At 43.0% G+C, this 13,430-nt stretch overlaps 1 protein-coding gene across 1 annotated transcript; it reads right to left on the bottom strand.

Moving 5' to 3' along the window:
* Positions 1-231: 231 nt before the first annotated feature.
* LOC139028181 (splicing regulatory glutamine/lysine-rich protein 1-like) lies at positions 232-1,359 on the bottom strand. Its single transcript, XM_070445041.1, has 2 exons — positions 890-1,359; positions 232-799 (listed from the first exon to the last, which is right to left on the bottom strand). The coding sequence occupies exons 1-2, from the start codon at positions 1,357-1,359 to the stop codon at positions 232-234; spliced, it is 1,038 nt and encodes a 345-aa protein (XP_070301142.1).
* Between the last annotated feature and the right edge of the window lie 12,071 nt (positions 1,360-13,430).

Genomic DNA, 13,430 nt, shown 5'->3' with positions numbered 1-13,430 from the left:
TAAAAAATTATTCATTTGAAAATCCCTAATAAAAACATCAATTCTATCAGATCTTTAGCACTCTGAGCTGCTCTCTCGTCTCTGGACTTTCTGTGCCTTCTGCTCTGGTTGCTTTTTTGGGGCTCTGAGTGCTCTTGTGGCTCTTCTGTTGCTCTGTTGATAGCTGGGTGCTGGCTCTGTGTGTGCTCTCTGCTTCTGGTTGGTGTTGCTTCTGGTGATGCTTCTCTGCTGCTACTGCTCTATCTCTGGTGTCTCTTGCTTGTCTTCTGTTTCTCTGCCTTTGGCGTTCTCTCTCTTCTGCTCTTCTGTGCGGCTCTCTGGCTCTGGCTGACTGTGGGTGGTCTGTTTGTGGGCGCTTTGGACTTCTCTGGTGTGGTGGATCTCATTCCCCTCTGCTGTGCTGGCTCTCTTGTCTTCTGGCTTGGACTGTGCTGTGCTGCTGCTGCTCTGCGTTCTGTGTGCTGCATCTCTGGTTGCTTGATCGGTCTCTTCTTTGCTTCTGTCTGTCTTCTCTGCTCTTCTTCTTGGTGTTCGTGCTCTTCTGGGTCTGGCTGGCTGTTTTCTCTGTTGCTCTGTCTTACTCTGTGGTGTTCTCTCCTTTCTCTGCCTGTTTTTTTGTTTTGCTGCTTCTGCTTGTGTTCGCTTCTTCTTTCTGTTCTTGTTCTTTGACTTGGCTTCGTGTCTGATCTCTTCTGTTGTCTCCTTGCTGCTGCTTGCTCTCCTCTCTTGTGTCTGCTTGCTCCTGGCTCTTGGGGCTGTCTGCCTGTCTTTGCTTGGCTCTGGTGGGCTCTGGTGCTTCCTTGCTGTGGGATGGGGGGGGAAGGTGGGCCTCTCGCTTACTTTCTGCTCTTTGCTATCGAGTTGGGGGGTGTGTGCTCTTGTGCTTTACTTCTTCTCTGGTGTGCGGCACTCTTCTCTGCTCTGGCTCTCCTTGGACCTTTGTTTCCTTTTTCTGCTGCCTCTGCTGGCTGCTTTTGCAGTGGCTGGATGGGCTAGTGGTCTCTTGGTGGTGTCTCTCACTGGTTTGCTGCTTGTGTAGCTGTGTCTGGGGTGTTTATCTCTTGGCTCTGGCTCTTCTGGGTGTCTCTTAGGCTCTCTGTGGGGCTGCTGCTCCTTGCTGTTGTGTTCTCTCTTTCTGCTCTTGCTGGGGCTGGACTTTGCTGTCTCTTTTCTGGCTTTGCTCTGGGGTGCTGGGCTGTGTCTCATCCTTTGGCTGCTTGCTTGCTTCTCTGCTCCTGCTCTCTTCTGTGGGCTCGCTGGTTGTGCTTGCGGGGCGTTCCTCTGGATCTTCCCTTTCTCTCTTTGTCTGGCTCTCTTGTCTTCTCTATGTTCTTCTCTGTGGCTGGCCTCTCTGGTCATTCTTTGTGTTTCTGTTTCTGCCTGCGCGCTGGTAGGTGTCTGCTCTCTGTTTGCTCTGGCTTCTCTGTTGCTTGTTCTTTCGCTGTCTACTCTGCTTTACTCCTTGCCTCTGTCTGTTCTCTCTTGCTCTGTTGCTCGTTCTTCTGGGCTTGCCTGTCCTCCCTGATTTTCTTCTGTCCTGGCTTGTGTTCTCTGTCTGTCTTTCCTCTGCTTCTTGCTCTCTCTGCCTGGCGCTCTCCTTGCTCCTCTTTGTCTGGCTCTTCTGTCTCGGCCTTTGTTTTCTCGCTTGTGCTGTGGCTGGCTTCTGCCTGCTCTGGTGCTTCTGTCTTTGCATCTGCTTCTTTCCTCTCTCTTGCTCTGGTCTGTGACTTACTGGCTGGCTGTCGCTTTCTTCCTCTTACTTATTGCTGACTCTGTTCTATCTGTCTCTTGTCTGGGGTCTGCCTTAACTCTCTGTGTGCTGACTGTGGCTGCTGCGGGCTCTTTGGTCTCTGCTCCTCTCTCTGGGTTGCTTCTCTTGGGTTTCGTGACTCTGCCTTGGTGCTTACTGAGGTGCTGCTTGTTCTCCTCTTGTCTATTCTGTCTTGTGCTGTCTGCTCTTCTGTTGTGGCTTGCTGGTCTCTGTCTGCTGCTTCTTCTCTTGCTGGTTTGCTGCTGGGCATGTAGCTCTGTCTTGCCTTTGTGCCTGCTGCTTGTGAGTATTTCTCCTGTCTTATCCGGTGTCCTGTGTGAATTTAAGTATGCTCTCTCTAATTCTCTCTTTATTTCTCTCTCTCGGAGGACCTGAGCCCTAGGACCATGCCTCAGGACTACCTGGCTTGATCACTCCGTGCTGTCCCCAGTCCACCTGGCCGTGCTGCTGCTCCAGTTTCAACTGTTCTGCCTGCGGCTATGGAACCCTGACCTGTTCACCGGACGTGCTACCTGTATTCAACTCTCTAGAGACAGCAGGAGCGGTAGAGATACTCTCAATGATCGGCTATGAAAAGCCAACTGACATTTACTCCTGAGGTGCTGACTTGTTGCACCCTCGACAACTACTGTGATTATTATTATTTGACCATGCTGGTAATTTATCAACATTTGAATTAGAGGTCGACTGATTAATCGGAATGGCCGATTAATTAGGGCTTTTTTTTTTATATTACACCTTTATTTAACTAGGCAAGTCAGTTAAGAGCACATTCTTGCCTCCCGGGTGGCGCAGTGGTCTAGAGCACTGCGTCGCAGCGCTAGCTGTGCCACCAGAGACTGGGTTCGCGCCCAGGCTCTGTCGCAGCCAGCCGCGACCGGGAGGTCCGTGGGGCGACGCACAATTGGCCTAGCGTCGTCCGGGTTAGGGAGGGTTTGGCCGGTAGGGATATCCTTGTCTCATCGCGCACCAGCGACTCCTGTGGCGGGCCGGGCGCAGTGCGCGCTAGCCTGGTAGCCAGGTGCACGGTGTTTCCTCCGACACATTGGTGCGGCTGTCTTCCGGGTTGGAGGTGTGCTGTGTTAAGAAGCAGTGCGGCTTGGTTGGTTGTGTTTCGGAGGACGCATGGCTTTCGACCTTCGTCTCTCCCGAGCCCGTACGGGAGTTGTAGCGATGAGACAAGATAGTGATTACTAACAATTGGATACCACGAGATTGGGGAGAAAAAAGGGGGTAAATTTTTATTTTATTTTTTTCAATGATGGCCTAGGAACGGTGGGTTAACTGCCTTGTTCAGGGGCAGAACGACAGATTTTTACCTTGTCAGCTGGGGATTCGTTTTTGCAACCTTCCGGTTACTAGTCCAACGCTCTAACCACCTGCCTTACATTGCACTCCACGAGGAGCCTGCGTGGCAGGCTGACTACCTGTTACGTGAGGGCAGCAAGAAGCCAAGGTAAGTTGCTAGCTAGCATTAAACTTATAAAAAACAACAATCTTCACATAATCACTAGATAACTACACATGGTTGATGATATTACTAGTTTATCTAGCGTGTCCTGCGTAGCATATAATCGATGCGGTGCCTGTTAATTTCTCATCGAATCACAGCCTACTTCGCCAAACGGGTGATGATTTAGCACTGTCGTTGCACCAAACCTAAACATAAATATCAATGCCTTTCTTTAAAATCAATACACAAGTATATATTTTGAAACCTGCATATTTAGTTAATATTGCCTGCTAACATGAATTCCTTATAATTAGGGAAATTGTGTCACTTCTCTTGCGTTCCGTGCAAGCAGTCAGGGTATATGCAGCAGTTTGGGCCGCCTGGCTCGTTGCGAACTGTGTGAAGTCCATTTATTCCTAACAAAGACTGTAATTAATTTGCCAGAATTGTACATAATCATGACATAACATTGAAGGTTGTACAATGTAACAGCAATATTGAGACTTAGGGATGTCACGCGTTAGCTAAAATACGGAACGGTTCCGTATTTCACTGAAAGAATAAATGTTTTGTTTTCGAAATGATAGTTTCCGGATTCGACCATATTAATGACCAAAGGCTCGTATTTCTGTGTGTTATTATGTTATAATTAAGTCTATGATTTGATAGAGCAGTCTGACTGAGCGATGGTAGGCTGCAGCAGGCTCGTACGCATTCATTCAAACAGCACTTTCGTGCGTTTTGCCAGCAGCTCTTCGCAATGCTTCAAGCATTGAGCTGTTTATGACTTCAAGCCTATCAACTCCCGAGATTAGGCTGGTGTAACCGATGTGAAATGGCTAGCTAGTTAGCGGGGTGCGCACTAATAACGTTTCAATCGGTGATGTCACTCGCTCTGAGACTTGGAGTAGTTGTTCCCCTTGCTCTGCAAGGGCCGCGGCTTTGGTGGAGCGATGGGTAACGATGCTTCGAGGGTGGCTGTTGTCGATGTGTCCCTGGTTCGAGCCCAGGTAGGGGCGAGGAGAGGGACGGAAGCTATACTCTGTTACAATGGCAATACTAAAGTGCCTATAAGAACATCCAATAGTCAAAGGTATATGAAATACAAATCGATAGAGAGAAATAGTCCTATAATTCCTATAATAACTACAAGCCAAAACTTCTTATCTGGGAATATTGAAGACTCATGTTAAAAGGAACCACCAGCTTTCATATGTTCTCATGATCTGAGCAAGGAACTTAAACGTTAGCTTTTTTACATGGCACATATTGCACTTTTACTTTCTTCTCCAACACTTTGTTTTTGCATTATTTAAACCAAATTGAACATGTTTCATTATTCATTTGAGGCTAAATAGATTTTATTGATGTATTATATTAAGTTAAAATAAGTGTTCATTCAGTATTGTTGTAATTGTCATTATCACAAATACATTTTAAAAAATCGTCCGATTAATCGGTATCGGCTTTTTTTGGTCCTCCAATAATCGGTAACGGTATCGGCGTTGAAAAATCATAATCGGTCGACCTCTAATTTGAACATCTTGGCCATGTTCTGTTATAATCTCCACCCGGCACAGCCAGAAGAGGACTGGCCACCCCTCATAGCCTAGTTCCTCTCTAGGTTTCTTCCTAGGTTTTGGCCTTTCTAGGGAGTTTTTCCTAGCCACCGTGCTTCTACACCTGCATTGCTTGCTGTTTGGGGTTTTAGGCTGGGTTTCTGTACAGCACTTTGATATATCAGCTGATGTAAGAAGGGCTATATAAATACATTTGATTTGATCAGAGGCAGTAGGGATGACCAGGGATGTTCTCTTGATAAGTGTGTGAATTTGTAACTTATACGCTGGGAGGCAGAAAGCAAGTGCAGTTGGTGAGTTTAATAATAAACGGAGCATCAAACAATATAACCAACACGAGTAGCAATACTGACTGGGGAAAGAACCTAAGGGAGTGCCAGATATAGGGGAGGTAATAAGTGAGGTAATGGTGTCCAGGTGTGTCTGATGATGACATGCAGGAGCGCAATGATTGATACCAGGTGTGCATAATGATGGATCCCAGGACCAGTGTCAAACGCCGGAGGGGAGGAGCGGGAGTAGACGTGACAGAATTAGACCATTTTGCGAATACTTTTTGGGTATCAGGGAAAATGTAAGGAGTAAAAAGTACATTATTTTCTTTAGGAATATTGGGAAGTAAAAGTAAAGTTTAGCAAAAATATAAATAGTAAAGTACAGATACCACAAAAAACAACTTAAGTAGTACTTTAAAGTATTTTTACTTAAGTACTTTACACCATTGATGATATCAGAATTGACATTATGTATCTGAATGCTACAAATCTATTGCCTGATGACCCAACCTGAATTTAATTCCGCTGCTCTATTCATCGCTACATACATTCAGTCTGAATTTGCCATCATAGTTGTTTTTGTGACGTTAAAACGAGGGGCATTGTACAAAACAAATGTATCAGCAATTGGGTTGTCTAACAAATCTAACCAATCAAAGTATCAAAGTTGATAACGTCATCATGTAGGCTGGCTCTTCCCCAGGCCATCAGTTTCTGGGACCAATCAGAACGGTCGGAATGTGTTCGCATTCCAGAAGTCGTCGGGGAGGGAGTCAAATCCAAACTCACGGTTGAAAAGAAACGTTCGTGGGCGTGGCGTTTGGCTGGAGCGATGTGGATGTGTAGCCAGGCAAACGAACTTAGAGAAATGGCTCAGAAATTATATTTTTTCACAATGCTAGATTCAGTCAACAGAACGCTTCTTATGATGCTGCTACTCCCTTGGTAAAGTCAGACGGTAACCTTCCATAAAATACACTGCACTCCAAATGGCACCCTATTCCCTATGTAGGGCACTACTTTTGACAGGGCACTGGAAAAAATGAATACACTATATAGGGAATAGGGTACTGCCGCAGGTGTGACTGATTGCCTCGCTAACTCTCAAAGCAATCTCATTGGTTAATATGTTTCCTGACCTACAGTATATAAAACCCCTGTTTCTTTCTGTTTGAGGGGCGGCTGCTCACGGGAGGTGATGCAGTCCAGAGGTAAGGTGGTTTCCGGGAGTATGGGGGAAATAGATTCTCGTTAGTTTGAGGAGGGTAACAAGATGGATGCTTACCTCCAGGGCTGCACCGCCTCCTGTGCCATTTTGTTACTTTGATTGTTTGTTGCATGGTTTGTGAATGTTCCTGGGCCAGTGAGAATGGCCACTGCTATAAAGGTGAACTTGTAAACCATTCCCTATTATTTATTAAATGCTGAAACTGGTCCTTGGTTTCTACTTCACTCTGCCTGCTCAACTCAAATCCAAAAGAACCTGTCACTTTTCCACCTCTTGGCATTTGGCGTAGTCGGCAGGATCTGGGCCACTGACTGGGCAGTTGTGGAGTAGAGTAGTTTGTTTGCTTTTGACATTTGTTTCCCTACAGGATGACCTATGTAGTCTGGTAGTCCTGGGAGTGGCAGGGCTGAAGATGGAGCTTTCCCCTATTGTTCTCTATGAAGACCCAGCATGTCCGAACTGTCCTTGAGCATTTTGAGGTGCCCTACGGGTGAAGGCGCAGCAGCCCTGAGACATGGTGTACATTGTGTTGTGGTGATGCTAAGGGGGTTAAGAGTCCAAGACAGCACTGCCATGTGGGCCATGACTGCCAGACGGGGTAGTCCACTCAAGTGGGTGATGGGTGTGGCTGTGATTATGGGGGAGAAGAGTTCAGGAAGCACCCTCCGGTACACAGATGATTTAGGTGGCAATAAGGGGCTGAGGAAATTCTGGATCTATCCCCTACGGCATTTCCATGGTTTGCTCAAACTCTTACCTAATCTATGCCTCACTGGGAGTCCAACCATACAGATGAACATGTCCTCATAGAATAGTAACAATATTATATATACAAGTCCGACTTCCAAGACCAACCGCAGCACCCACCTCCTCTGTTCGACATGCCAGCACTGAGAGATACAAGAAATCCCCCATAATACTCTTTGAGTCTTCTCATCTAAGTTGTGTGTAATTGTTGTATGTAATTTTGTATTTATTGATGTTAGTCCATACCTATGTATTTCAGTGTCTTACTGCCATGTGGGTATATTAAAAAATGTCAAACTTGAATGGACCCATGGAATAGAATACTGATCGAACTCATAACAATGTCTTTCTGAGAATCCTGCACACACACACACACACACGGTAAAGCGGCAGTGTAGCGCCGCTGAATGGAGAGCGTGTTTTGGGGTTAAGTGCCTTGCCCAAGTGCCCAACGGTAGGGGATGTTTCATTGGCTGGTGTTTCTCTGTCAAGGAAAAACGATTACTCATTGAGATTCAATGAGTGAGACCATAGTCAGCTTTCTGAGGACATCAGGACAGGTCTTAATTGTCTCCCCCTGGTGGATAGATCAAGATGCTCCATCCTCAATCTCAAGTCTCCTCTTCAAAGTTATAGGTTCCCTCACAAATTGACAGTTTGACAGTTTACAAGGGACAACTTCACCAGTCAGACTGTCTAATTGAGTGCCTCATCTGTTGAAGTGTGTGCAGGAGACCTATTGTAAAGTTACTACTAGACCATCTGCTACCCATTACATGCATTTGTCTTCATAAGGATGCTTCCTAGAAAGCATGAAACGCTTTATTATACTCATCTTATTTACATTTCAAATGTATTTACATGAGTGCAATGAACTGCAGTGTTTCCATGGTGATAAAACTAGACGAACCTGGGGGCTCTTAAATTGCTGAGCAATGTGTAATTGATGGGGAGGCTAATTTCCATGTATATAATCCCATTTGCCAAAAAAATGGTCCGTACAGCATGGTAGATGTGATTGGATCCCTGTATCATTACATAATACTTAACCTAACGTAGCAGGCGTAAAAGCATGGGCTGAGTCCACACATCCGTTTTTCAGGGGAAAGGGAAGTTAGGTTGAAAATACTGTATCCTTGAAAACCGGAAACACCCGCTTTCTACCAATGCTGCTAAGGGTGGGTGCATTATACTAAGTCCGAATCTAGAAGCCTAGGAGGGAACACTGGAGAGGCCCAAATATTGTTATGGTGTGTAATTCTATACTTTTCCCCCTTGTATCCTTCTTGTTCAACAGACTATGGCTTCCCCCAAATGTATTCAGATTATTCAGTGCTGAGAAAGAAAAACACAGTGCAGGCCTTTTAATTGGGAAGTGCAAGTGCTGATATTTTTAATGAGGAGTAATAGACTGTTCCATTCGCTTTGTTTGTTATTCCCAACTGAAATATTAGGGGCAAACTTTGCTCGAATGAAAATGCTTATTAGTGAAACTATCCTGAATTCTAAAGGGTCGCACTTTATAATCTTAACGCTGCAGTCTGTAATTCAAACGACAACAAAACAGTCGCCCAGTCACTTTATTTTGGTAAACATACCTCGAAGACTGTTAAAGGGCTCACCATTTGAGGACAATGTGATATTCTGTACATGCAGTTGCAACAAGTAGCAAAAGGTTTAGCCTGTCAAACGCACCCAAGGTGATCTTGATGGTGTATTTAAGTGTCTCTCCCATTTCTCTCATTGGCCTTGAAAAGGGCTTCTTGCCTGTGTCACTGGAGAAATGAGAGCGTGACTGATTAGTGCATCATCACTTTTTTTCTGATTTCCTCTTTCATTTAAATTTCAGAATCCATGCTAAATACTCAAGATGGAGCCTTGGGTTTTTATTTAACCATTCATTTCAAATCCAATAGTGCAACACAGAAAAATCCCAGAGGCTGAATCCAAGTATTACACAACTACTGTAGTCTAATTATCAGTATAAAAAAAGACACAAAGAAATATAAATTAGAAATGTCGTGCTCTCTGCTTTACAACAGCAGAATCCTCTGAGAGCAGCTTGATCTCACAAGCTCTTGACGATATTCTTTTTTTTTTATGTGGAAATGTAACATTCTTTATGGGAGACATGCCTTGTAAAAATAATCACATTCACTCAACAAAATTAGGACTTCAAGGATGCAAGAACCGTGTAGGGTTAAGGTTAGATAATATACTCTGTGTGGTTATGGTCAAGGTATGGGTTAGGTACAGGTTAATGAAACAGAAATAACACATTTTGAAACCAAAACCAAAACTAAAACATGTGCATGGTTGTTGCTTCATGATGTAGAACAACCTTGGACAACAAAAATGTTTTAACTGTCAGAAGCTAACAACCTGCTTGCCTTGCCACATCACCCCTTTTACCTTCTGCAGACATGGCCTTAAACTGACAAAGACTTCATTTTTTGTTAGCGCTGTAAAAAGAAATTGGTTGCATTTGCATGGATTTTCTGTAAATCTGTTCAACTCAGAATCTAACAGACTCCAATGACACATATCAATGAGTGACGTTGTATTTGTGTGAGTGTGTGTGTGCATGCGTGCCATGTGTTCATTACTTGAGTTACAAATGTCCTCCATCTTCATTACTCTAATCACTGTGCCATTACTGGAAGTCCCCCCCCCCCCAAAACACACACACTTTCCATTCATATGGTTTTGTGATATATAGCTAACTTAAAAAATGAAATAATAACGTGCTATTTTCGTGATATATACTGTAGCTAAATGTAAGAAATAAACAAGAACTCATCGTTCATAAATTGCTTCTGAGCAGGGTGAACAATGTTTTACAACGGCCAACCAGAACAACACTATCATCACTCATCTGATTGTTGTGATAGGAAAAATTACATATGTGAGTTTAGTCTAAGGCTGGCAGGCTGATCAGGGACCCAATCCACGTAATCTAATTGGTACAGTTGGCCAGATTAGGTTGCCAGTTCCCTTTGATTTGGATCTGTGCTGTGGTTACTGTCCATAATATTGCCTACAGATTTCATTCTGTGTTGCTGAATAACTTAACTCTCTGTATTACTGTAATCTTAAATAATGAATAATAATCCCAAAATGTCATTTTAATTAATATCCTCTTCTCTGGGATCAAGCGGTATCTCAAAGGCATGAGATTAATTCATATGACATTGAGCTAAAGATTGAAATAATCAGACTAAGACGCATTTAGCCGTTGTGCAAGTCATGAATGCATAATGTCAATACTGTAATAACCATCTATCATTAAAAGGGCAATATGCAGGTCAAACAACAGCAAAGCGACCATCCCACCACTGTTTTGGTAAACACTGAGGCATTGGGTTGAAGAAGTGTAACCGCACTCAAATTCATCGACACGGCTATGGATGGAAGGACTGACCATCCATTAGATCAAAATGATTGTTTCTCTAAGCAGTGCAGAGTGTGAAGTCTCTTCTGCACATCGAACACTCTGAAGTGCAGCGTCCTCTTTCCCTGGTCTGTCTGTTTTAGATGAGCTCTGGATTGAATATTTTCAACCAGGCAGCACAGCAGTGACAAAAGAGAGCACTGAAGACTGATGCACCCGCTAGGGAAAAACACTTCAATTTGTCTACCACTGCACCAAGGCAGTGTCCTATACATACTGACCTATGGTTATACTATACAGTATCCTACATGTAAAGGAAGCGTTCTGAAGTGCTGGTTCCCATTACTGTCCAATATTATACTGTAGGTGGGGAAGCATGACAGCATATGAATCCAGCAATAAAAATAGCAACAAAACTTTTGCAGCACCATTTAGTTGGTTAAAATAGAGCAAGAATAGAGTTTAAAAACAAGGAAGTTCAGGAGATTTTATGCAAGGTCATTACAGGTCTGTTAGTCTGTTGTCTGAAATGTTTGACAGTATTTAGACACTGAACATGAAAAATAATCTAGTCACTACGCCAGCCTTTCTTTTGTGTAATTGAGTGTGTTTGAGAGCTAAATATTTACTTCAACGGAAAGGCGTATGTCCAAGATGAGCAAACTCAGAACATAGTCTGCAGATTGTTTGGAGCAATGTGGAATGGAAGAATGTCAAACTGTTATCTGTCACTCTTGTCACGTTCACAGGGGAAACTAAAGAAATGGCACCAGAATTAATTTAGCATCTAATTGGTCATCCAACCAATTCCAAAATGCATTCACCTCAAAGGGTTTTAAAAGCAGGTGAGAGGATCAATGTTGCAACGAGGGCATTGTGCTGTGTTTTCTGTGAACCGTAAACATGGAAAGTCTGTTAGCACTAACACGTTAGCACTAACACGTATCCAGGACTGCTGCTCCTGCTGAACTTAACCTGTGAAATCAATGACAGTGGTAATAATGAGAACCCAGGGCAGAATATTACCAAAGGGGTTGTGTGATGCATGGTAAAGCTATAACACAGCAGACCGACAAACAGTAGCTATCATCCATTGTAGTTTAAAACTGTAGTGTCCCAATTGGTGAATAATCAAGAAGTAATCACAGATAGATTGTAAATCTTGTCTACATGGTTGAAGACCAACTTTTTAAGATAGCTTTTTCTATAACTTGGGCAAAGTGATCATTTAATTTGTGGACCTTGAAAATAGATTTAATTTACTTTAAATGTTCAGACATAACAGCTCAGTATATAATACTGTAATGAGAATAACATAAGAACCCTAATAGCTTTGTTCAAAGTATGTGTGCTGAATATCTAGTATTAAAAAAGAATTGTGGAGAGAAGATGAAACTGGGTGGGTGTCAACAACAAAAGACACTATGTTTCATGAGCACACATTCTATTATTCATGGTTGACTAGGACCCATTAGACTTTGTCACGTCTACTCCCGCTCCTCCCCTCCATTCGACGTCGCCGGTATACTAACTACCGGTCCTGGGGTCCATCATTACACACACCTGGCATCCATCATTACGCGCACCTGCAGATCATCATGATACGCACCTGGACTCCATTACCTTCCTCATTACCTCCCCTATATCTTTAACTCCCTTGGGTTCCTTCCTCAGTCAGTGTTGTTCCTGTGTTCATGGGTAAATGCCGCTGGTATGGTGTCTCGGTTCATATTTTTATTAAAAGGTTCACCTGCTTCTCGAGTCACAGCGTCTCTGTTACAGACTTTTACACTTTCTTTGTCTCAAGACACCTCCACATACAATCAGTGCATATAAAAGACGAACTATTGAATGCATTAACATGTCTAATTCTATTTTAATTGACTTTTTAGCATTTTTTGGGACAAAAGCAACAACAAAGGCAACAGCAAAGTTGTGTTTGAAGTACTGCAGATCAGGTGAGAAAAAGATGACTGACTTTTAATGGTTAGGGCCACAGTACCATGTTGCATGGTTTGTAAGGAGATCTGTAAGACTTTGATTTATGGATGACTAGCTACTTCACCAAGCCTCTCTATGCCAACAGCTGGTATGCAGAGTGAGCTCATAAGATGTAGAGTTATAGTCAACAACTCACAGGATGGCAAACAAAGGGCTACAGTGCGTGGAGCTCCAACAACCCTTTATTGTCATTCATGATTGTACCACCACACAAAATGGGTACTGCTGTGAATCTGCTCTGTTTTGTCATTGCACAGAGGGAGTAAAACACAGCATTTAAAATAATTAGCTTTGATTGACAGAGGCAGAACACATGAGCATTATTGCAGGTATGGACCCTTCCAACTGTTGCCTGGTAACAGTCCAAGTCCTCTGCCTGCAGGCCTAATAACTGAGGAACATGTTCGAGATAACACGTCACAGAATAATATCTGTAATTGACATTCATTTCAATTACACCACATGAACTATAGCCTGGTCAGGAGTCTCTTATGGTTGTCTAACTGGAAATGTTAAGTGCATATTTTGCTTCAGATTTTAAGTAATGTATTAGGCCTACATTCTATATATTTATAAGTACAGTACAGAATAGCTGATAACCAAGGTAGCATATACGAGAGTAACAATTGGGAATTGAAATGGTTTCAATTTAAGTATATAAACTGTAAAACCAAGTGTTTAGGATCTGAACACATAAATACTTTTGTTACACATTTCAAATGTGTCAAGGCATTTTGAATTTCAATGAAAAGACGTCAGTTTTTAGATTGTAAACACCAGAACATGTTTATTCACTAACACTTTTTAAACACATGAACACATTTATTCTAGTGATGGAAAAAATCGATAGTTACATATCGGGATATTGTTTTTGACGATATATCGTATTGTTTTGACAATATTGCAATATTATATTTGCGTTAGTTGGCAGTAACTGCACCAAAGCTCCAGTATTTTTCCTTCCATCCTTTCCTTCTTTTTAAA

The sequence above is a fragment of the Salvelinus sp. IW2-2015 genome, linkage group LG8 (genome assembly GCF_002910315.2).
Source record: "Salvelinus sp. IW2-2015 linkage group LG8, ASM291031v2, whole genome shotgun sequence".
NCBI lineage: Eukaryota > Metazoa > Chordata > Actinopteri > Salmoniformes > Salmonidae > Salvelinus > Salvelinus sp. IW2-2015.
Note: the sequence above shows the minus strand (reverse complement) of the source record. Positions and strands in the feature narration are given on the sequence as shown.

Bases quoted from the DNA above. Each gene is read 5' to 3' on its own strand.
- LOC139028181 (XM_070445041.1), bottom strand. From the start codon at position 1,359: ATGACCAGAGAGGCCAGCCACAGAGAAGAACATAGAGAAGACAAGAGA. The intron at 800-889 runs GTAAAGCACAAG...TCCCACAGCAAG, and splicing joins TGCCGCACACCAGAGAAGAA to GAAGCACCAGAGCCCACCAG.